This window comes from Abramis brama, assembly GCF_963993115.1.
Source record: "Abramis brama genome assembly, chromosome: 1".
Lineage (NCBI taxonomy): Eukaryota > Metazoa > Chordata > Actinopteri > Cypriniformes > Leuciscidae > Abramis > Abramis brama.
Window position 1 is genome coordinate 43143960 of NC_139963.1, and position 22388 is coordinate 43166347.

At 38.3% G+C, this 22388-nt stretch overlaps 1 protein-coding gene across 1 annotated transcript in view; it reads right to left on the reverse strand.

The window, feature by feature from the left end:
* The window catches only part of LOC311092619 (adenylate cyclase 9), a 60016-nt gene that overhangs the window by 8912 nt on the left and 28716 nt on the right, over positions 1-22388 (reverse strand). Inside the window, exons 2-5 of the mRNA XM_084129470.1 lie at positions 6837-7006; positions 3874-3969; positions 2378-2619; positions 58-160 (exon numbers count right to left, since the gene is read on the reverse strand). Coding sequence (XP_083985596.1) covers positions 58-160; positions 2378-2619; positions 3874-3969; positions 6837-7006 — 611 coding nt within the window. The remainder of the gene's footprint in view (positions 1-57; positions 161-2377; positions 2620-3873; positions 3970-6836; positions 7007-22388) is intronic.

Genomic DNA, 22388 nt, shown 5'->3' on the forward strand with positions numbered 1-22388 from the left:
TTATAAACATTGTGAGAACAAATGAAAAGCGACAGATAAATGAAAGGAACGTCTTACCTCGTCCTGGTAGCTGGTCCTGTAAGCCGACTCCAGGGATCTGTCTATGAAAGTGTGGCTCAACTTGTTGATGGGCGGTTTGAAGAAGTAATCTTTCATTAGACTGCAAGGCCGAAGCACAGAAAACAACATTAGATAGTGGAGGGAATTAATCCGCTGCATCTGTTTTTCTTATATGCATGCAGAAAGTTTGTGTAGAAATGAGACATGTTTGTGGTGGGGAAAAAGAGAAATGCACATGGTGCGGAGATACATCAACGTAGACCTGGGTATATATATGCTGTTTATGAGTGAATCACACGAAAACACATCCTGGTCATACTTCAACCCAAAATCAAAAGAATGTATGAGAAGTATAAATGTTAAAAGTTTGCTGTTAAAATCAGATTTTATTTTATTGTTATCAGTGAATCCAATTAGGGTCAATTTGACCACCTCCATAAAAATAACAACCAGATATTTAAAGTGCCCCTATTATGCTATTTTAAAAGGTCCCTAATTTTAGTAGTTTTGGAGGTCTCCTACAATAGGTTTACATGCATCCAAGAGCAAAAACACAAACAAACAAATAAAAACACTTTAATTCTCTCATAATATATGCTCTGATTGGTCAGATGACCCAGTCTGTTGTGATTGGTCTACTCTGCTCTGATTGGTCAGATGACCCAGTCTGTTGTGATTGGTCTACTCTGCTCTGATTGGTCAGATGACCCAGTCTGTTGTGATTGGTCTACTCTGCTCTGATGGATGGGTCACATGTTCAGTCTGTTGTGATTGGTCTACTCAGCTCTGATTGGTCAGATGACCCAGTCTGTTGTGATTGGTCTACTCTGCTCTGATTGGTCAGATGACCCAGTCTGTTGTGATTGGTCTACTCTGCTCTGATTGGTCTGATGACCCAGTCTGTTGTGATTGGTCTACTCTGCTCTGATTGGTCAGATGACCCAGTCTGTTGTGATTGGTCTACTCTGCTCTGATTGGTCAGATGACCCAGTCTGTTGTGATTGGTCTACTCTGCTCTGATGGATGGGTCACATGTTCAGTCTGTTGTGATTGGTCTACTCAGCTCTGATTGGTCAGATGACCCAGTCTGTTGTGATTGGTCTACTCTGCTCTGATTGGTCAGATGACCCAGTCTGTTGTGATTGGTCTACTCTGCTCTGATTGGTCTGATGACCCAGTCTGTTGTGATTGGTCTACTCTGCTCTGATTGGTCAGATGACCCAGTCTGTTGTGATTGGTCTACTCTGCTCTGATTGGTCAGATGACCCAGTCTGTTGTGATTGGTCTACTCAGCTCTGATTGGTCAGATGACCCAGTCTGTTGTGATTGGTCTACTCAGCTCTGATTGGTCAGATGACCCAGTCTGTTGTGATTGGTCTACTCTGCTCTGATTGGTCAGATGACCCAGTCTGTTGTGATTGGTCTACTCTGCTCTGATTGGTCAGATGACCCAGTCTGTTGTGATTGGTCTACTCTGCTCTGATTGGTCAGATGACCCAGTCTGTTGTGATTGGTCTACTCAGCTCTGATTGGTCAGATGACCCAGTCTGTTGTGATTGGTCTACTCAGCTCTGATTGGTCAGATGACCCAGTCTGTTGTGATTGGTCTACTCTGCTCTGATTGGTTAGAAGGTCCAGTTTCTTTTGAGTGTGTCTGAAACCAAACACCCATTAGAAAAACTGAATGTCAGCTCCAGCGGCTTCCTCAGCACTTGATACACAGTGATATGAACAGTAATGATGGCATCATTGTTCATGGGCAGCCAATGAAGACCATAAGCTGGCATTACGCAAATTTGTTATAAACATACTTAAGTTTCTTCAGGAAATGAGACTGACAATAATTACTGAAAGACTCGGCAGTTCAGAAACTGATCTTTCTTTTAGGAGACAATAACTCCATTAATCAGCACTTTGATCTTTGAAATTTTGCAGAGCTTTTACATTCACAAACAGCTAGAGTATATTGCACAATACACAAAAGGTAACATCTGAAAAAGCAGAATAAGGGCAACTTCAGCTATATCTGCGCATATAGCACCTAGATAAACTGGATTATAATGGTTACTAATTTTGCTCTAAAATACTATATGTAACTATTTAGCACATTGTTAGCATTTATAGAGGAAGACAAGAAAAATGTACCGTCCAGGATTGGAGGACACACACAGTACATCACAGCACACTACATCAAAGTGCATCAAGTGTCCCTCTGGGAACAGCATGACCTCCACTGGTGCCGGTTAAACAATAACGTTCCATCTTGTCTGACATTTTTGTCCCAGCGGGCCTAGTCCTCACTGCTGTCGTTTCCTACCTGTCCTCCTTTATCACGTCCACAAAGTGAGCGTCGCTCCTCTCACGGAAGTTTTTGGAGCGCAGTGGGATGAGGGCGGAGTGGTCCATCGTTCCCATGCAACTGATGCCTCCTACTCCGGGCCACTTCTTCTCCTTCTCCTGCAGCATCTCGCACAGGGACGTCTGGCTGTGGGTCAGGGGCTGCTCCAGATGAGGACTTAACAGGCCATTAAGGGTCTTGGGACTCCTGCCTTGCGGTCCCTGAAGAAAATTCAGAAGACACAAACAATGAAAGAATCGCAGCACAATGTTGTCAAAGAGGAACTATTATGCCTTTTTTCAAAGTCTTGATTTTGTTTTTGTGGTCTACTAGAATAGGTTTTCATGCTTGAATGTTCAAAAACATTCTTCAACAGGCTTCGCTCCTTCATTTTGCGTATGCCTTGTGCAGGAAATATTTAAATTAGGAATATTGTGACGTGTTTGTTCCTGGAAGAAACTCAAGACTACAATGGAGGCATTTCCGGGAGTTCAGAAACAGTGTTACTGATATAGAGAATAACTCCCTCTGGAGTGACTTTGTGCTTTGTAACTTTGCAGACCTTTTTCATGCTCAAACAGCAACATTACACTCTAAAGAAAGGCAAACTTTCAACAACAAGAGAGCATTTCGATAAATAAGATGAATTTAAATATGTCAATAAATAAGACCTCTCATTTATGTACATTTATGGTTATGGTGAAACCAATATTATGCACAAGCTGGCAATGCAAACACAAACTTTATGGGTGATCACAAAAAAAATTATATATATATATAAGGCATTATTTTCATGTCAGTTAGGCACATTTCTCATTCATGTAATTCTCATTACTGTGTCCAGATGGTTTACTTTTATTTATTGATTTATTCATTTTTTGTTATTTTCATTATTCTCAATAGTAATTTTTACTAAGACAAAAAATATTAAATACAATTATGAAGTAAACTACCATTCAAAAGTTTGGGGTCAGTAAAATATTCATCAAAGGATGCATTAAATCAATCAAACATGACAGTAAAGACATTTATAACCTTAAATAAATGCCGTTCTTTTGAACTTTCAATTCAAAGAATCCTGAAAAAATGTATCTTGGTTTCCACAAAAATATGAAGCAGCACAACAGTTTTCGACATTGATAATAATAAGAAATGTTTCTTGAGCATCATATCCGCATATTAGAATGATTTCTGAAGGATCATGTGATATGTCATGTTTTTATTATTATAACCAATAGGTGGCGCTATCCGGTAGCCTTCAATGAAGCATTGCTCTAGCTAATCTAAGATAGCAGGACATTTTAATTAAATGGCTCTTTTTCCTGTATAAAAGGTCTTGTTACATTATTTATTGAAACTCCATTGTATTTTCTAAGTTGCACCAAACGATGCAGTTTTAGCTAAGCATAAACAAATTAAATACTGGGGATTTTTAAATTCTACTCATTGAGATCAGATGCAAGACACACACACACCTTTCTGTTGATGGTTTTGTGGTCAGGATCTGTGCAGCTGTTGCTGTGAAGTGACCCTTCTTCAGAAGCTAACACGCTACACGAGGGACAGGCAGACTGAGGGAGAGAAGCAGAAAAACATGACAAACAAAGCCGAGTCAAACACTTCACTTACTGTTTAAGTCAATAAAAAACTAAACTTAGAAACAAGACTCCACATGGAAAGATCAGTGATCTTTGTTCACAACATAGTGTGTCGCTTGTTATTAGCACATTGCTAAGTGATTGCTATGGCACTGCTAGGTGTTTAACCCTGTAAAGATAAAATAGTCCATTGAATATTTAGACAAAATATTAACTGTAATTAAATATTAATATTAATTGTCGAGTATCATTTCTGATGCGTCAGGCTTGTATGGCTCGGTAGGCTATTGAGAATATGGAGCTCAAACTTCAGAAGAAAAAACACCTGAAGATTATTCAGAGGCCCAAACTGAGCAAAAATATGCAATTTGGTGCAGCTGCTTATATTTATATGGCCAAAAAGTAAGTTGAACTTCTGATAGCTTGTAAAGTTAATCAAGGAGATCTTTATAAACATTATAACAGACTACTTTCATGCATATAAATATCAGTAGTCAGTAGTAGTGATGGCAGCTTTAGCGAGCAGCTCAAAAATCTGTTGCATATGCCATTTAACATTTGCCGTTTGAATATGCAGGGGTTTAAAAATCAGCAATGTTTGCCCTTGGCGATGAATAATTACTACAGATGGACTCTTGCACAGGAGGAGAGAGCAGCGGTTCTCCTGCCCTCGCAACCGAAGGTCCCATCAGTATTAAAGTGCAATGATGAGAGTATTCTCTTGCAAAGGCTGCGGTCGCTTGGATGAATGCATTGTGCATGTGACCGATCAATCAAATTTAAAAGGAGAGGTGGATGCAATGCACACAGGCGCATTATGATCACTGCTCATCACTGCTCTGACCACGCTCACTTATTGATGTGCTCATTACGATCCCTCATGGCCCAAATCACTGCAGTGTTTCACATAATGCATCAGCATGGTGTGTTTCCAGCAGGGACTTTTCATCAGTAAAAGGAATAATGCTGTTCTGAGAACACTTGAGAGAAAGCAGCATGCGTTGAGACATTGTGCATTAACATAAAATGAAACCCAATGAAACACCCGACAAACTGACTCCAATATTCAGAGATAGATTTGTAATGATATAATCAGAAAAGGATGGATGAACATACAGTGCTGGTCAGAATGATTTGCCCCCTTGGTAAATATAATCAAAGATGGCTGTAAAAAAAATGTGTGGGGGAAAAAAGTGGGGGGGAAATCACATTATGAAATAAATGTTTTTCTCCAAAACACGTTGGGAACAATTATTTGCCCCCTTGTATTAAATACTTTTTGCAACCTCCTTTTTCCAAGATAACAGCTCTGAGTTTTCTCCTATAATGCCTGATGAGTTTGGAGAAATCAGAGATCAGAGACCATTCCTCCATACAGAATCTCTCCAGATCCTTCAGATTCCCAGATCCATGTTGGCGCTTCTTCTCTTCAGTTCAACCCACTCATTTTCTATAGGGTTCAGGTCTGGGACTGGGATGGCCATTGCAGATGCTTGGTTTTGTGCTCAGTGACCCATTTTTGTTTTGATTTTGATGTTTGTTTTGGATCACTGTCCTGTTGGAAGATCCAAACATGGCCCGTTATAAGATTTCTAGCACAGGCTGTCAGGTTTAGATTTTTTATCTGTTGGTATTTGATCGAATCCATGATGCCATGTATCTGAACAAGATGTCCAGGACCTCTGGCAGAAAATTAGGCCCACAGCATCACAGATAGAGCAGAGCATTTTACACATGGGGTACTTTTTTATCCCTGTGTGCACCAAACCCATATTAAGTGTTTAGCACCAAAAAAGCACTTTTTTTTTTTTTGTTTGAGCACAAAACCAAGCATCTGCAATGGCCATCCCAGTCCTCTAAACTGAACCCTATAGAAAATGAGTGGGTTGAACTGAAGAGAAGAAGCGCCAACATGGATCTGGGAATCTGAAGGATCTGGAGAGATTCTGTATGGAGGAATGGTCTCTGATCTCTGATTTCTCCAAACTCATCAGGCATTATAGGAGAAAACTCAGAGCTGTTATCTTGGAAAAAGGAGGTTGCAAAAAGTATTTAATAAAAGGGTGCAAATAATTGTTCCCAACGTGTTTTGGAAAAAAAACATTTATTTCATAATGTGATTTCCCCCCACTTTCAATTCTTTTACTTCAATGAAAGGTTCGATTTTTGCAATTTAAAAAAAAAAAATATATATATATATATATATATATATATATATATCAAAAAGATAAACAATGCAGATTTATTTTTTACAGTCATATTTGATCATATTTACCAAGGGGGCAAATAATTCTGATCAGCACTGTATTTATTAACTTAGATTACCGTCAGCTCTCTAGTTCCCTATTCAATGTATCGTGAACAGAAAATTAGACACTACCAAGGGTCACTATAAACTAAATCAGTGGTTCTCAACCAGGGGCCTGGAGTCCATTAGGGGCCTAAGAAAAACCTTAAGACCTCAAGATGGCTTAAAAAAAAGACAAAACAATTATTAAAATAAGCTAAAATGGTGTTTCTTGTTTTATTTAATTTTATTTTATATTTAACTCTGTACCATATTAAATTGGGAATTATAATTATTTAAAATAATCATGATAATATTTCATCATTTTAATATATTCCCTCAAGGTTTCTGTAAATAAAAAAGGTTTACTCATTACAGCAGAAGTACCATAAATCTCTTGGAGGGCCGTTGAATATTGTCATTGACAGTGGGGACGAAATCAATGACCTGCGACGTGATTATGAGTTTGCACATTAAAACATCACTTATAATTGTGTAGGATCATGAACTTTGTTGTAAGCAGCCTAACTGAGTGCCTGTCTGTCACACTGACCTTAGCTCCGTCCGGGCCCGGGGTCACAGCGCAGGCTGAGGATGTGATGTCAGGACTGAAGGACGTGACGCTGAGAGACTTTCTGAGCTCACTCTTCACCAGAGCAGACGGAGGACAGCTCCACTGTGTGTGCTTCACCTTCCTCCCGGATATCAGAAACGTCTTCAGGCCTGTAGAGGACACACACACACACACACACACACACACACACAGCGACCATCAAGTCCCAGCAGTGTTTGTCCATATCACTTTGGTTCATTGTACACTGACCTGCGTCGACAGCACTCAAATGGATTCATCAATCAATTCTGAGCAAACACATGGTGTGTGAAGAGAGACACTTACAGCAACACACAGTAGCTTCTGTCAAGTGCACACTGTACACTTTTTGTCATGACAGAGACAATATTTCCAGATTGCAATTCAATTTTATGAATTAAATTAAATATTTTTTTCCAAACAATAACCAACCAGGTTAAATGGTTGAGCTTGATGAAATACAACCAACACAAACACCATGTGATTTGGTAGGGAATTAAGAGGTCAGTACAACCAAGACTTAGTCAACCCTGGTTAAAAAGCTGGTTTAGCTGGTCTCCCAGCTGACAAATACCACACTAAAACCAGCAAACCAGACCACCTTGACCAGTTCAAACCGGAATGACATCTAGTGCCTAAGGCTGTTTTCATCAGGGTAAATAAAGAATACATTATTTTTCAGTGATAATTTACGTGTTTAATTCTCCATTCATCAGTCTGCCTCTGAAGCAATCAGACATTCGACTGAGAAGGTAAAATCAATCTACAGGCGCTGCAATGATGAAACATCCTCAGAGTCTCTCTGTGAAACACAAACACCTGCTGAAAGAATGTGATTGTTTTTGTATCCAGGCTGTAATGAAGATCATTTGTTGTTTAATGTTGATTGTTTTATTATGTTTGTAAGGTGTTCTTGAGATTCACGTAAGGTGCCTATAATAAAAATTATTAATCACATTTCTGAAAGAAGCTGGAGATACAAATAAAATCCACAGGGAAGCTTGATGGTGGAAGAATAAATAAGAAACATTGACTGTGAGAGGTCAAGTGTTTTATAGCCACAGCTAAAAGAGTCACTTTACGCCAAAATACTGCCAGATAGCTTCGGCTGACAGCAGAGCAACTAAAAACGTCTGGGCCGATGTCAATGTTTCGACTAAGCGTCTGTGTTCCCGTCCTCAAGCACGTAATGCACCTGTCAGCGGACAGAGGCGTTCTGCCTGGCAGAAGATACTGAACAGAACTGGCATAAAATTCACTGTGTGGCTCCATATGGGGCCTGGCATAAAATGCTCTAAAAACTTCATGAATATTTAATGAGGTTCAAAAACAGGGATTTCATTTTGGCCACTTCACCAAGATGATGACCTGGATGCAAAAAACCTGGGAGGAAAATATGTGTGTGTGTGTACGAAGAAGATATGAAGATACTTCATAATAGTGTAACTTTTCCAAAATAGATGGGCTACAAAATAAACTGATAAAATATACTGATTAACAGTGAAATACCATCATTCAGCAAATTTCAGGCAGCATGACTTGAAGCATAAAGAAAATGGTAATGGTTCATTGATCTGATAATAACAATGTGGTGGAAAATACTTAAAGGGTAACTCTCGCCAAAATGTCAAACTTAATTAGAATGGAAACACCACTTTTAAGTTTGACCGTATTTCCGTTTTCGGTCAAATTGCCTTTTGAATGGGAGTGATTGGGGCACTACTATGATAGCATCAAAAATCGCTATTTTTAAAACACTAATGTGGCTCGACACAACATGATCACCAGGGGCTCTACACATGAACTCAAGCATTGAGAACATTGTTTGTGTACACAGAGTTTACTAAAAAGAAAGATTTTGAACAACTCACTGCTGCTGTGTCCGCCAGCATTTTGTCAGTCAAAAATAGTCGATTTACCCTAGAGTTACCCTTTAATTTAATCTATTATGGCCTGGTTTCACAGACAGGGCTTAGCTTTAAGTAGCTTTTATGAACATGCCTTAGCCTACATTATTACTACTTTTAAAATAATCATGTTTAACAGCAGAATTAATGCTGGAAAAACTACATTACCCTAAATTTAAAAAACAAACCCATGATAATTGAAAAAAAAATATGCCTCCTAAATCAGGTGTGGCTAATCACCTTCTCAATGCAAACAACCATTTGACTTTCAACTGTCATTTTGATGAGCTCAGCATGAAAAGAGCTTTCCTGGAGCATTTCAGTCCTTGATGTCCCTGGATGAAAGAGCCAGGAGGAAACTGGTCAGAGAGGCTACCAAGAGGCCTACAGCAACTGTACAACCAACAGCTGCAGGAATTTATGACAAAGAGTAGTCATAATATGACAACAATATCACAAATTATCCACAAATGTGGCTTGTCTGGGAGGGTTGCAAGAAAAAAGCCACTCCTCAAGAAAGGCCACATGCAGTCACGACTGAGCTTTGCCAAAACTGAGGCCACATGGAAAAAGATGTTGTGGTCAGATAAGACTAAAACTTAATTATTTGGCCTCAACACCAAACAATATCCAATACAGCTCACCATCCAAATAACACCATTCCTGCAGTAAAGCATGGAGATGGTAATATCCTGTTATGGGGGTAGTTCACTGGAGAACTTGTCAGGATAGAACGAGAAATGGATGGGGCAAAATACCCCATCAAATTCTTGAGGAAAATCTGCTGCCCTCTGCCAGAAAGTTGTCAATGGGAAGAAAGTTTACCTTCCAACATGACAATGACCCAAAGCACACAGCAAAACTGACCACACAGTGGTTGAAGGAGAAAACGGTGAATGTCCTTGCATGGCCAGACTTAAACCCCATTGAAAATCTGGGGAATGACTTGAAGACTGCAGTCCACAAATGGTCACCATCAAATGTAGCTAAATTTGAGCAGTTCTCCAAAGAGGAGTGGGCAAATATTGCACAGTCTTGATGTGCAAAGTTAGGAGAGACATATCCCAACAAACTAAAGGCTTGTTCACACCAAGGGCAATAACTATAAAGATAACTATAGCGTTCACAAAAGTGAGCGCATGCTTGTCTGACACTTTAATGGATGGATTCTGATTGGCTGTCAATGTTTTTATCGTTCATCGGCTGGATAAAATTGTTCTAAAATATTCTTTAATAATGAGAAATTTTTTTAGAACTATAGCTTTATATGTAAGGGTTAATGCCCGACGAGGTGTCCATTATCAGGTTTTAATGGACGACGGCGAGGCGTGAACCGTCCGACGCGCAGCGGAGGTCCATTAATACCTGACAATGGACACCTCGAAGGGCATTAACCCGCTTATACCATGGTCACTTACGAAAGAAAGAAATATTTAATCAATTAATAATACTTTAATGTGTTTTAGAGTAAAAATCGTGAGGGTTTTTATTTATTAAGTCGAGCGCACTATTTAATATCTCCCGTATACAGGCGTTGCCAAGCAACGTGGCCACAGCGACCCGACCGCAGCAGTTGATCAGTGAGTTTGAGCCAGCGCAATCATTTAGAACTGTCATCAGGCAAATTGACGGGACGCCTTTCCTAGGTGTCCATTATCACTTTTTAACGGACACCCTGCAGCCAATCAGAATCGAGTATTCACCCAGACCATGGTATAATGATAGTTATCGCACTTGGTGTGAACGGGCCTTAAAGGCTGTAATTAAAGCAAAAGGTGGTTCAACTAAATACTTTAGTTGGGGGTTATATACATATACATATACATATACATCTATACATATACATATATATGTGTGTGTGTGTGTGTGTGTGTGTGTGTGTGTGTGTGTGTGTGTGTGTGTGTGTGTGTGTGTGTGTGTGTGTACGGCCCCTAAGTTAATAACTAGCAACGGAAGTGAATCAATCAAAACTAACTTTAGCTGGACAATAACTTTATTCTATAGCTGCTGTAAAGCCAAAACAATCTCTGTTACTGTAATTTCCTATTATCACTGTAAAGCCGCTTCGAAACAGTCAAAAGCGCTTTATAAATGAAGGTGACTTGACCTGAAATATACATATATATATATATATATATATATATATATACACACACACACACACACACACATATACAGTATGGAAAAATTTGTCTTTGGAAAAATGGCAAATGACTAACCAAGCATTAACTCTCATTAGCTCAGTATCTTAGATACTTTGAGCGTTTTTCCCATGCAGAGGCTAACACTAAAAACAGAAAAACACTAAGGACCACTAATGTGTCGACTTTTCACCAAAGCAATCAAAACCACAGGAACTGTAAGCAGCTTTCCTCTTCTCTCAGGGACACACTGCTGTGTATAAGCCACAAAGAAATGCTTGACTCTGAATGAGTGACAAGGCCAGAGCTTCCGTCACACTAGCTGAAGCACACACATCCTAAAACATGCATGAGACTCTCTTGAAACTGTCAAGAAATGTCTGGGCCGTTTTTTGCCATAAAAACTTTGTCTATAATCATTATACAAAACAATCAAAAATAGGCTTCATTTTCTTTACGTAATTATAGTATGGGGTGAAAAATGACCTGGACATTTCTTCCTGAGATTTACTCCTTCAGCTCTATTCATACCCTGCCACTCAATCATGAGCGTAGGAGAAAAAAGCAATTATGAGTGTGAGGAACATCTAAGATCCATCTTAACGTAATTAACAGACAATAAAGCCTCACCTCCCACAAAAAACTGGCACATAATTAAAACAGTCAGAGCAGAGAAGACAAACGGGTCACATCTCCAGACGTACTCCAAACCCTGAGCCGACAAGACAGTCAATTCACACCCAGCTCAATAAAAGAGCTCAATCTCAGAGCAAGAGGAGAAACAGAAACGAGGGACATCAAGGGCTTTTACTGCACATGCCTGACAGCAGGCGCTCATAATGGGAGTCCATAAGTACTGAATACACAAGGGCTGCACAATGTACTGATTCAATATACTGATTAACAGTAAAACCATTCAGCAAATTACAGGCAGCATGACATGAAGCATGAAGACAAAGGTAATGATTCTTTGATCTGATATAAATAATAAAAATGGGGCTTAATTTAATCTATAATGATTACTATATTAACACTCAACCGGGGGTGTAAAAACAATCTGGAAAATGGGGGGACATAGTATGATACACCTTACAGAGCTAAACGGTCAGGTTCTTAACTTATAAGAGAATTAGTCAATTACAGGCCGATCTCGAATCTACCTTTTCTGTCAAAGATAGTAGAAAAAGGCGGTATCCTCACAACTATGTTCCTTTTTAGAAAGAAATTATACCTGCGAAGATTTTCAATCAGGATTTAGACCGTACCATAGTACTGAAACTGCTCTCATTAGAGTCACAAATGATTTGCTCTTACCATCCGATTGAGGTTGTATCTCTATAAGTGTTACTCGATCTTAGTGCTGCATACATAGTGACCACAACATTTATTTGAATAGACTCGAAAATGATGTTGGCATTAGTGGAATTGCATTAGCATGGTTCAAATCCTACTTATCTGGCCATTATCAGTTTGTTGCAGTAAATGAAAAGATGTCATATCGATCTCAAGTTAAGTATGGAGTTTAGTCTTGGTTGTCAGTTTCTCTCACTTGCCATCACAGCTGCACCTCATTCTAATCAGTGCTCACACTCTCCTTACACACACACCTTTCTCCCATTTTGCATTGATTTTCTCCACTAGTTATGCTTCTCTCTTTCTTTGCTTCTCTGTCAGTGTGTCTTGGTTACCATCCGTTTCACTACTGTCCTAAAACCAGTCTTGTTTCTAGCTTACATGCCTTGTCTGTTTATTTAATCTTGTTTTTTCCCTCTGATTTGCATAGTCCCTTTACTCAATCCTGTTTCGGCTTGCTCACCCGGTTTCGATCTTCTGATCTTGTTTTGGACTATTGCCTTGGCTCTACCCCTGGGGCTGGATGACTAGTAATTTCCTACTACTCAATTCTGAAAAAATAAAGATTCTAATTATTATACCAAAAACCTCTGCACGTAATAATCTAGAATACTGTCTAACACTTGATGGCTGCTCTGTCAAGTCTCCGTCATCGGTTAGGAACCTGGATGTGCTCTTTGATACCAATCTTTCATTTGAAAGCCACGTTTCTAGCATCTGTAAAACCGCATTTTTCCATCTTAAAAATATATCTAAACTACGACATGTGCTTTCAATGACAAATGGAGAACAATTAGTTCATGACCTCAAGGCTAGATTATTGTAATGCTATTATGGGTGGTTGCCCTGCACACATAATAAACAAATTACAGCTGGTTCAAAACGCAGCAGCGCAAGTTCTTACCAGAACCAGGAAGTATGACCATATTAGCCCTGTTCTGTCAACACTGCATTGGCTCCCTATTAAACATCGTATATACATTTTAAAATTTTGCTAATTACTTACAAAGCACTACATGGTTTAGCTCTTCAGTACTTGATCGAGCTCTTAACGCATTATAGTCCACAAGTCTATTGCGATCTCAAAATTCTGGCCAGCTGATAATACCTAGAATATCAAAATCAACTGCAGTAGATTGGCGGTAGATCCTTATATGTTCACACTTGATTGTTATAATAGTTGGAAATACAATGCATGAGTTGTATGGATCACTTAAATTACATGAAAATCATGCAGGTTTAGAAGGACACTGGAGGAATATATTTTTTTTAAGGTAAACTATGGAAACTGTGGAAAGTGGCTTTAAAGTAATCTCTGTCCTCCTGATGCAGTATTTTTGCTTCTCATCAGCGCTCTGATAGATTGAGCATGAGGAATATTCACTCTGAAGACATGGAGCGACAGCTCAGAATGAATTAGCAATAACCATGTTTCTGAATCACACCCTGCTGTCACTGCCTGCTGTCGCCGGTCATCTTTTATCATTAAACGAAACTGTTTTATGATTCATTGTTTCAATGCTACTGACATTTTGCCTGAGGTTGCGAGAACAAATGAGCCAAACGCCAGAGCCTGACTAAGAGAAGACAAAGTTGCCACAGTCAGACAGCCACAGATGATGATCTTTACTATCATTCAGTTTCCATTTAGCCCACTATTTCAGAAACAAGAAATAAAAGCTAACCAATTTACTTTCTTAAAGCATGATTTTATTATGCATACAATGAATGTTTAAACAGGATTGGATAGACAGTTTTTCCAGTGCAAAAGACTTTCCATCATTATTGTTATCTAAAGCTAGGGCTGTAGGATTCTGGATAAATTGAGAATCACGATTGTTATGGTTTAAAAATCATTATGAATCAGCATTTTTTAACGAATCTCTTGAATAAATGATTTAATGACGAATACATTTGTCACTTGTCGCCTTCTACTGGAGTAATGATATAATAGATACAATCATTATTTGAACCTTCAAATGACATGCAAAAGGTGAATTACTCTATTTTGATCTCTTTTGTACTTCTGTGATATTTTAATTAATATAACAGAAATAACGATACTGTGAAGGCGTTTCGTACCTATACATGACAACTGCTCTCTCTGGATCAGCGGCAGTGCCAAAACAGATTTGAATGTTCACTGTGATCGTACTTGTCAAAGGTTTAATAGACATAGTCGAATCGTTGTCATTTAGGAATAAGATTGCATGGGTGTTTGAATCGAGATCACAGGCCAAACTTACATTGTTGAACTTAAAGGCATATAAACTTGAAATCTGTGCTACCTGGAGAAAATAGAAAAAAGGGCTGTTGTCTTCCCATTTGCCAAATATAGAAAAGCTTCAACACCAATAATGCACTTATTTTGCCGTCCAAGGCCACTCCCACTAGTCTGCTATAGATACGCTTACAGGAGTCAAATACAGCCTTTCTTTAGTAGGAAATACTTCTTAACAAACTTACAATGGTGTTGACTTGTACTGTTTCCGGATGCAAAAATTCAAAGAGTAAACGTTTATCGGGAGTGAGTTACTTTCGGTTTCCAGTCAAGGATCCAGCATGTTGTAGACAGCAGCTAAAGATGGAGCTAAATACGGAGAGAACGCTGGAATGGAAAATCTAAAAAAACCTCAGTGTTTGTAGTCAACTTCAAACTGGAAGACCACGCACAGTGTTTTAGGCCAAACGGAGGGAAAAAAACTTAAAGTAACTGCCATTCCTTGGAAATAGCAGAAAGAAACCTGTTGACATAGTCTTCCATTTTTACCATAATGCTGTTTAAAGAGTAGACAAAGTACAATACAATTTTCAGTGATAAACCTACCCTTACAATAACTGTTAATAACCCTCTGCTGATCCGACTGTCTGTGAACGGGGATACAAAAATGCAGAAGTACAATCTTTAGTTTTCACCAATGCCGTATAACGGAATCTGGCGGACTTTTGCTAACAAATAAACATGATTTTTTTCTGTCCGGGTGACATGGACAACGAGTAAACATTGTTAATTTACATATACTACCGACACTGTAACAATACAAAACGGGTAGAAAATCAGCTAAAAAAAATGGCGTTCCCAGTAAAAGGCACACTGTGGAGAAATTGTGTTTTTGTCAAACAGCGACCCCTAGAGTCGCTGTGGAATACTTGCACTGTCGTAAATACCCCTCCAAACTAGTTTGTGAGGCAAGCTAGGCAATAAAACATAACGCAATTTACGCAAAAAACCCATAAGAGAAACGAGTGTTTGTTAGCAAGTCTGTTAACAGCTCTGATAATCGAAAGCTAGCTAGACATATGTGTAAATTATTGGACTGGTCTAATTATCAGCAATGGATGAATGAACAGCATGTAAAAAAATGACATACTACAAGCAAGCGCAACAACATACAACATAGAATGCAAACAAGTTTACAAATAAGAGATTTATTTACTGGCCACTTCATGCGTTTTCTCAGATCGGATAGCTATCTGATTTATCAAAACGATTCCATTTACACCTGGTCACATAAATGTGTTTTTGCAAAACGGATTTAAATCCGATCTTCAATTCTCGCGCTGTATGCAGATTTAATGGAGTGCACGTCACCGAAAGCAACAGATATGAGCTGCATTTTATTGATCATCAGCTAAAATTTCAAAATCAAAGACCGCAATAAGAGAGAGCAGTAACAGCCCTGGTAAGATCATTTCGTTTCTTTATCTGGCAATAACATATAGACTATAACACGCTCTCACACGTTTTTTTATTTATTTTTTTAAACATTTTTGGGAGGAGTACAATTTACATATGTGGTTTCAACAACCAGATGCATTTACACTTGTCCAGTTTCGTCTGGAATGCGGCACAGACCACCTCCTGAAGTGGTTTGAGCGGTCGGATTCAAATCCGTCTTGAATGCGTTTCAGAGGACATTTACACCTGGTCTTTTCACGATCAGATAGCTATCCCATCTGAGAAAACGCATGAAGTGGCCAGGTCTAAACACAACAGCCCCCCATGACAAAAACATACGCACGAAAGCCGAAAACAAACGCTGGTTGGCCTCTCACGTCCATAGACAGTATATACGCTCACCTCCAAATTTGAGGAAGTGGTGGGGGAAGTGACGTATGCCGTAAAGCAGTCGAATTTTGTAGTTCTTTTTGTGCTCGGGTTACTACCCGAACCCCGAAGTTACATAGTGCCAGTAAAAGCTATACAGACCCCGTCAGGCTATGGCAGACGTGTCATTCAACCTATTGTAAGTCGATGTACCATCACAAGGGTCTTGGAAATATATTATGAAGGTTGAAAAGCTACATAGTGTTCCTTTAAGTTATCAAAATGTTTTCTATAAATGCTCAAAACGTCCAGTTTTTTTATGCTTTTATAATGTTTTTTTTGGGGGGTTATGCGAACGTTAAGGGAACATTCCTTTTTTATCAATCTGCAAACATCATGGGAATGTTACTTTTGAATATTCAATGTCCTTTATCTTTGAATATCAACATAAACACATCAGATTACAGGAGTATACAATAGTTTGCAGATAACGCTTTGACTTGAGCAACTGCGTTCAGTTGTCGTTCCTTTAGTGTTGTCAAGATGAATCGCAGGGCTATTCAAAGGTTTCTAACATGGCAAGTCGTTTATCTCGAATGGATGCTCCGGATCGCTCGCTCACTCACAAGGTGAGGCGACGCGCTTTAACGCGGCGCTGCTCTGACAGCCGAGTAACAGACTGATCGATCGTATTGAATTTAGGGCAAGTCTCGGCTTAGCCCCATCAATCACTCGTCTGTGCCTTCAAAAACATCCTCCTCCTCGGACAGAGAGAGAAGTGTGTCAGAGAGTTCTGATACATGGGCCTTTTTTAGGCATTCCCTCAGGAGCGAAGCTTTCGCAAACACTGTGTAGGCTACATATACGGAAAGTGGCCCATTGAATCAGCATTTCTAAACAGCAACTTTGTGCATGCATAGGGTGCCAAATCCTATAGACACCATTTAAGCTGCTGGAACAACTCAAATACTGTAAATAAATTCTACATTCATGAATAAAATTTGAATTATTCATATACCGTACATTACGGAGCAAAGGACCTGTGTTCACTGTTTTTTTTTTTTTGTCAAATCATGTGTGGAAAGAGGCATCAGCAGAAGCAATAGAAAAACAGCTCTTTTGGAGTGGTTATTTTACTTCAATGCAAAGTTTATCAACAATGAAGTTCATTAAAATATAGACCGTTGAACATTTTGGGAACAGAAAGATTTTTTCAATATATTTTGAAAGAACTCCCTTATACTCATCAAAGCAGCATTTATTTGTTATTACTGTTTTGAAAAAAAAAGAAGTAATATTGTGAAATATTATTACAATTTAAAGTGGCTGTTTTCTATTCTAAAATATAATTTATCCCTGTGATCAAAGCTTAATTCAGTCTTCAGTGTCACATGAACCTTCAGAAATCATTCTAATATGATGATTTGATGCTCAAGAAACATTTCTGATTATTATCAATGTTGAAAACAGTTGTGCTGCTTCATATTCTTTTCACATATATTTTTACATTTATTATTTAATATTTATAGAAAGTTCAAAGCATTTATTTGAAATAGAAATATTTTCTAACATAAATGTCTTTATACTGACATTTGATCACTTCAAGGCGTTCTTGTACTAAGAACAAGAACCCCCCCCAATAATTTTTCTATATTTTATATTCATATTTTTTTCATTTATATCTTGTAGCTTATATGGCCAACAATTGGCCTTGTATAGGCCTACAATTGTAAGTTATTTTACACAAATGTATTTTTATTGTTTTAATATATAAACTTGACAGCCCCTGGTTATAAGCTTTTGCTGTATGGAAAACAGCAGCATAAAGTGCAAAATCTCTCTCTTTTATTTTTTTTTTAATTGTCATTTTCTGGTTACCATTCAAAAAAGGTCATCAAAAGCATTATAAAAACCTCAAAAAAGTCATCTGAAATCATACAATATCTTTGAGGGAGGAAAAGACAAAAATGTAGGTTGTTACTCTCTGAAAATCTTGCCCTCTAATGCATGAATTGCATGAGCTGCATTATTAATGTGATTTTTTTTTTTTTTTCTCCAAGTCTATTCTTCTGTTTGCATCATTTAACTTTGGTACATACATTCAGTTTGCTCATAATGTTCTGTGTGGGTTTGAAGTAGCCAGTTCTCTTCCCACAGGCCAACATGATGAAAATCCCATCAACTCACCCATACTACTTTCTGCGTTTCCATTCAATATCCAACAACAGCTTTGTCCCTAAGAGTACAGCGCACATGAAAGTACCACTTCACACCAATTCTGTCTGTCCACTCGCCCTTAAACTCTTCGGCCACATTCACAGGACAATAAAAGACCCTGACCCCATCCCGCCCAGAGTACAAAACGGGTCAATCTCAAAAGTTACCCAATGACACTGCTGTACTCCACAATCACATCAATATTTACAATTGCAACACTCCCCACATCGTGACCAGGCAGAGAGAGTCTGTCTGCTCAGCATGAAATGAGAACAGACACATAAAATCAAAGACAGAAACCAGGATGTTGAACTGGAATGACAGGAAGAGGAATTTCTGACTTGCACAGTCACACGAGCATTAATCCTATTAGCTCTATCAAAACATAAATAACTACAGAACATCTTTAATTTAGACATCATGCACATTTAGTTAAAAAAAAAAAATGTAAAAATAAATTACATTTTGATTAAGAAAAAAAATCTATACATAGATAGATAGATAAAATGAAAGTAGGCATCTCTCTCTCGGTTTGCTAACACAATTCAAATACAAATCCAAAACACAGCTCTGGTCTTCTTCGTTTCTTTTGGATTCAGGCTGAACATTGGAGCAGGTGGGCAAGGCTGGCAGGAGGGCTCGTGATGGCCGTGCCAACCGTTGGATCTGAACACTTCCTGTTGGATCGCCAAGAAAGATCGCTCCTGAGAAAGTAACCAGTGCGCACAGCTGTTCGTTAAACAAGCCTTTGCACCTTACAAACGAACAACATTACTGTATCTGACACATGATTTGAGGAATGTCTGAACATCTCTTCACTGATGATGCGTTTACCGGTCTGAGGGCGGGGAAACCTGTCACTCACATGAGATCAACCAATAGCAAACCACAACCATCCAATCAAATCTACATGGACAAAATCAAGCCCCGCCCTACATTTGTTCTTGTTCGAGAAGCCATTTCACTCAGATATACGTCAAAATAGGGACCCTGAATTTCTTTTTAGAGTGTGGTAAATATCACATCTATGCTGAACTAGCACTAGCATAATCTAGTCTGGACCAGCAAAGAAATTCATATAAGATGGTCTTTCCATCAGGTTAGCATGACCTTTTCAAACAAAGGTCTGTTTTTTAATAATTTATATTAGCAGATGCCTCACACACTGCATTATGTTGCTGATGCTGCTTGTAGCAAACAGAAAGTGCGCGAGTCAGTTTAAACAAATGCTTATATTTAGAGACCGAGTGGATTTTATCCCATCTGCAGATGTTCAGTGTTGAGCGCAGGTTTAGTCCACTCTCTCATGAGAGCGCGGAAACGCTCCTCAGCGCTCGGTGGGGGATCGTCACAACCACAGGAATAAAAGCCTCTCACACTGTGTGTGCATTTAATTGGCAGCTAATAATAATGGCTGTCGGCATATTCTCTCCTCTCTCTCAGTTTCTCCAGCGCTGTTTTGTCCATAAAGGGCAGGCTGGGAATATCATTAAAGGAGTAGTTCACCCATGAATGAGTCATCATTTGTTCACTCGTATGGACTTTCTTTCTTGCTTCCTGCATGTATTTGTAACTTGCATTGTGAGTTTAGCACTGCTTTAAAAATGCAGTCTCTAAAATATGGGGGGAAACAACAGACTTCATGAAGAAAACATGAAGAATTCACAGCAACTTCTAAATTCTCGTTATTTATTCTGATTTAATACATTTGGATAGATGTCTACATTGATGTTTACAGTTTTAAAGATGTTAAATTAGGTTAAAATATGGTATGTTACAGTTTGACACATCATCATCATTTTTCACACATTCATAAACTAAAGTGTTATTTTAATTGACTAAAATGATATATAAAACGGAGTAAAATGAATCAGTATTGACTGACAAAATATAAAAATACAAAAAGTATGACTAAAAACACTGCAAAATACAAATTGTGCATGTAAATAAATATACACTGCAGTTTCAAACTTGTTTTGAAAGAAATTAATAATTTTATATTACCGTTTTTACTGTATTGTTGATCAAATAAATGCAAATATGTTTATATATTTGTCAAAATGTTGAAAACGGGTTAAAGTAAGGTCTGTTACAGGTCGACACATTTACGTAATATGTTCATTATCGTAAACAAAAATGTCAGAGTCAGAGTAAAATGGACTAAAATGAATAAATATTGATTATGATAAAATATAAAAACACTGTGCAAAATGAAAGTTTGACATGTTTCTTGAAAGAAAGAAGATTTTATAGGTACTTTCAGGCACGTTTTCAAATCCATCTTTATTTCAAACAATCTGCATAATAAAAAGACTCCAGTAATCTCACATTACTAAAGATAACAAATTCTGCCATCAAAAATCAGAGATCTTAATATGAACTCAAAATGATCCACATTCATTTTATAGGCTCGATACTCTAACTGTCAACTATTGACTCATTTGTGTTTTTATTTCCAAGCAAGGAATAGTAGGAGGAAGAGCAGAGAAATCAATTAAAGGTGATGATACACAGGGCAACTTTTTGAGCAATGTTGCTGGGCAATCTTGCCAAGCAATTGTTGCTTGGGCATTTTCCCACTGGAAATGGGCAATACATTTCTATCTGGATCATTTTTATCGGTCGTGGGCCCTGTGTCTCATCTGGTTGCCCGTTGACAGCAACATTGCCCAGCAACATTGCTCAAAAAGTTGCCCTGTATCATCACCTTAAGTCTCCTATGAGCTATGATTGAGAAACATATACTTCCTCTGGACAATAGAGAAACCCCCCATTAAAAGTCTTTGAACTGAGTGTGAGGAGAAGCAGAACTTCATTTACTTCTCAGTGTCAGTAAATCCTCTCCTCTTCAAACAGTCAAGTGCTGTTTGCGTTCGGCCCTCCCTCCATTTCCCGGTAAACATGGCATGCATTGTGGAAAACACATCCTTATTTGGACTAGCGCTCGTAATGTTTGAGAGTGTAGGCAGATGTTGAAGGCTAAACAAACTACTTGCCATTAAAATAAATGTGACACTTCTGTCATTATAAATCTGCTGTGTTGTCCACTGCACACAAACAGTTTAGCTGTCATATCTGCGTCTTTTAGTTTCTCTGGTGGTCTCACCATCGAATAATAAAGAATGTAATTATGTACTTTCAAGTTTTCAAGATCTGTCTATATGAAATAAAAACAAATACTGTAAAATGTTAATTTGAGTAATGCTTTCACCTGCAAAAGTCAGGGACAATGGAGCGTTGTGATTGGTTGCCAGGCTGTTGCCATGCGATTACTAATGTTCTCTGTTTGTTTTTGACTATGCATAGCTGAAACTATGCGGTTGCTACCGTGAAACAATAACTGCACGAGCAGCATTATTCCATCTTCTCCAATGGAAACAATGTTATATAGCGCATTGGAATGGAAAAACGCGTTCTGTGTGAAAGGCCCCTTCAAGAGCGTTTTAAGGACAAAAACCTGACAAATGTCTTGAAATACATCATTTGAACAATGTTTTGAGGTGTGGTAACCGTAGTATAACCGGAATAATTCAATGGCCCGTCGTCAATTATCCCTTACATAATAGCATACACTACTGTTCACAAGTTTAGGGTCAGTAAGTTTGGGATCTCTTCATGCTCACCACGGCTGCATTTATTTGATCAAAAATACAGTAACAACTAATATTGTGAAATATTATGCAATTTAAAATACCTGTTTTCTATGTGAATATATTGTAAAATGTAATTTATTCCTGTGATCAAAGCTGAATTTTCAGCATCATTACTCCAGTCTTCAGTGTCACATGATCCTTCAGAAAACATTCTAATATGATGATTTGATGATCAATAAACATTTCTGATTATT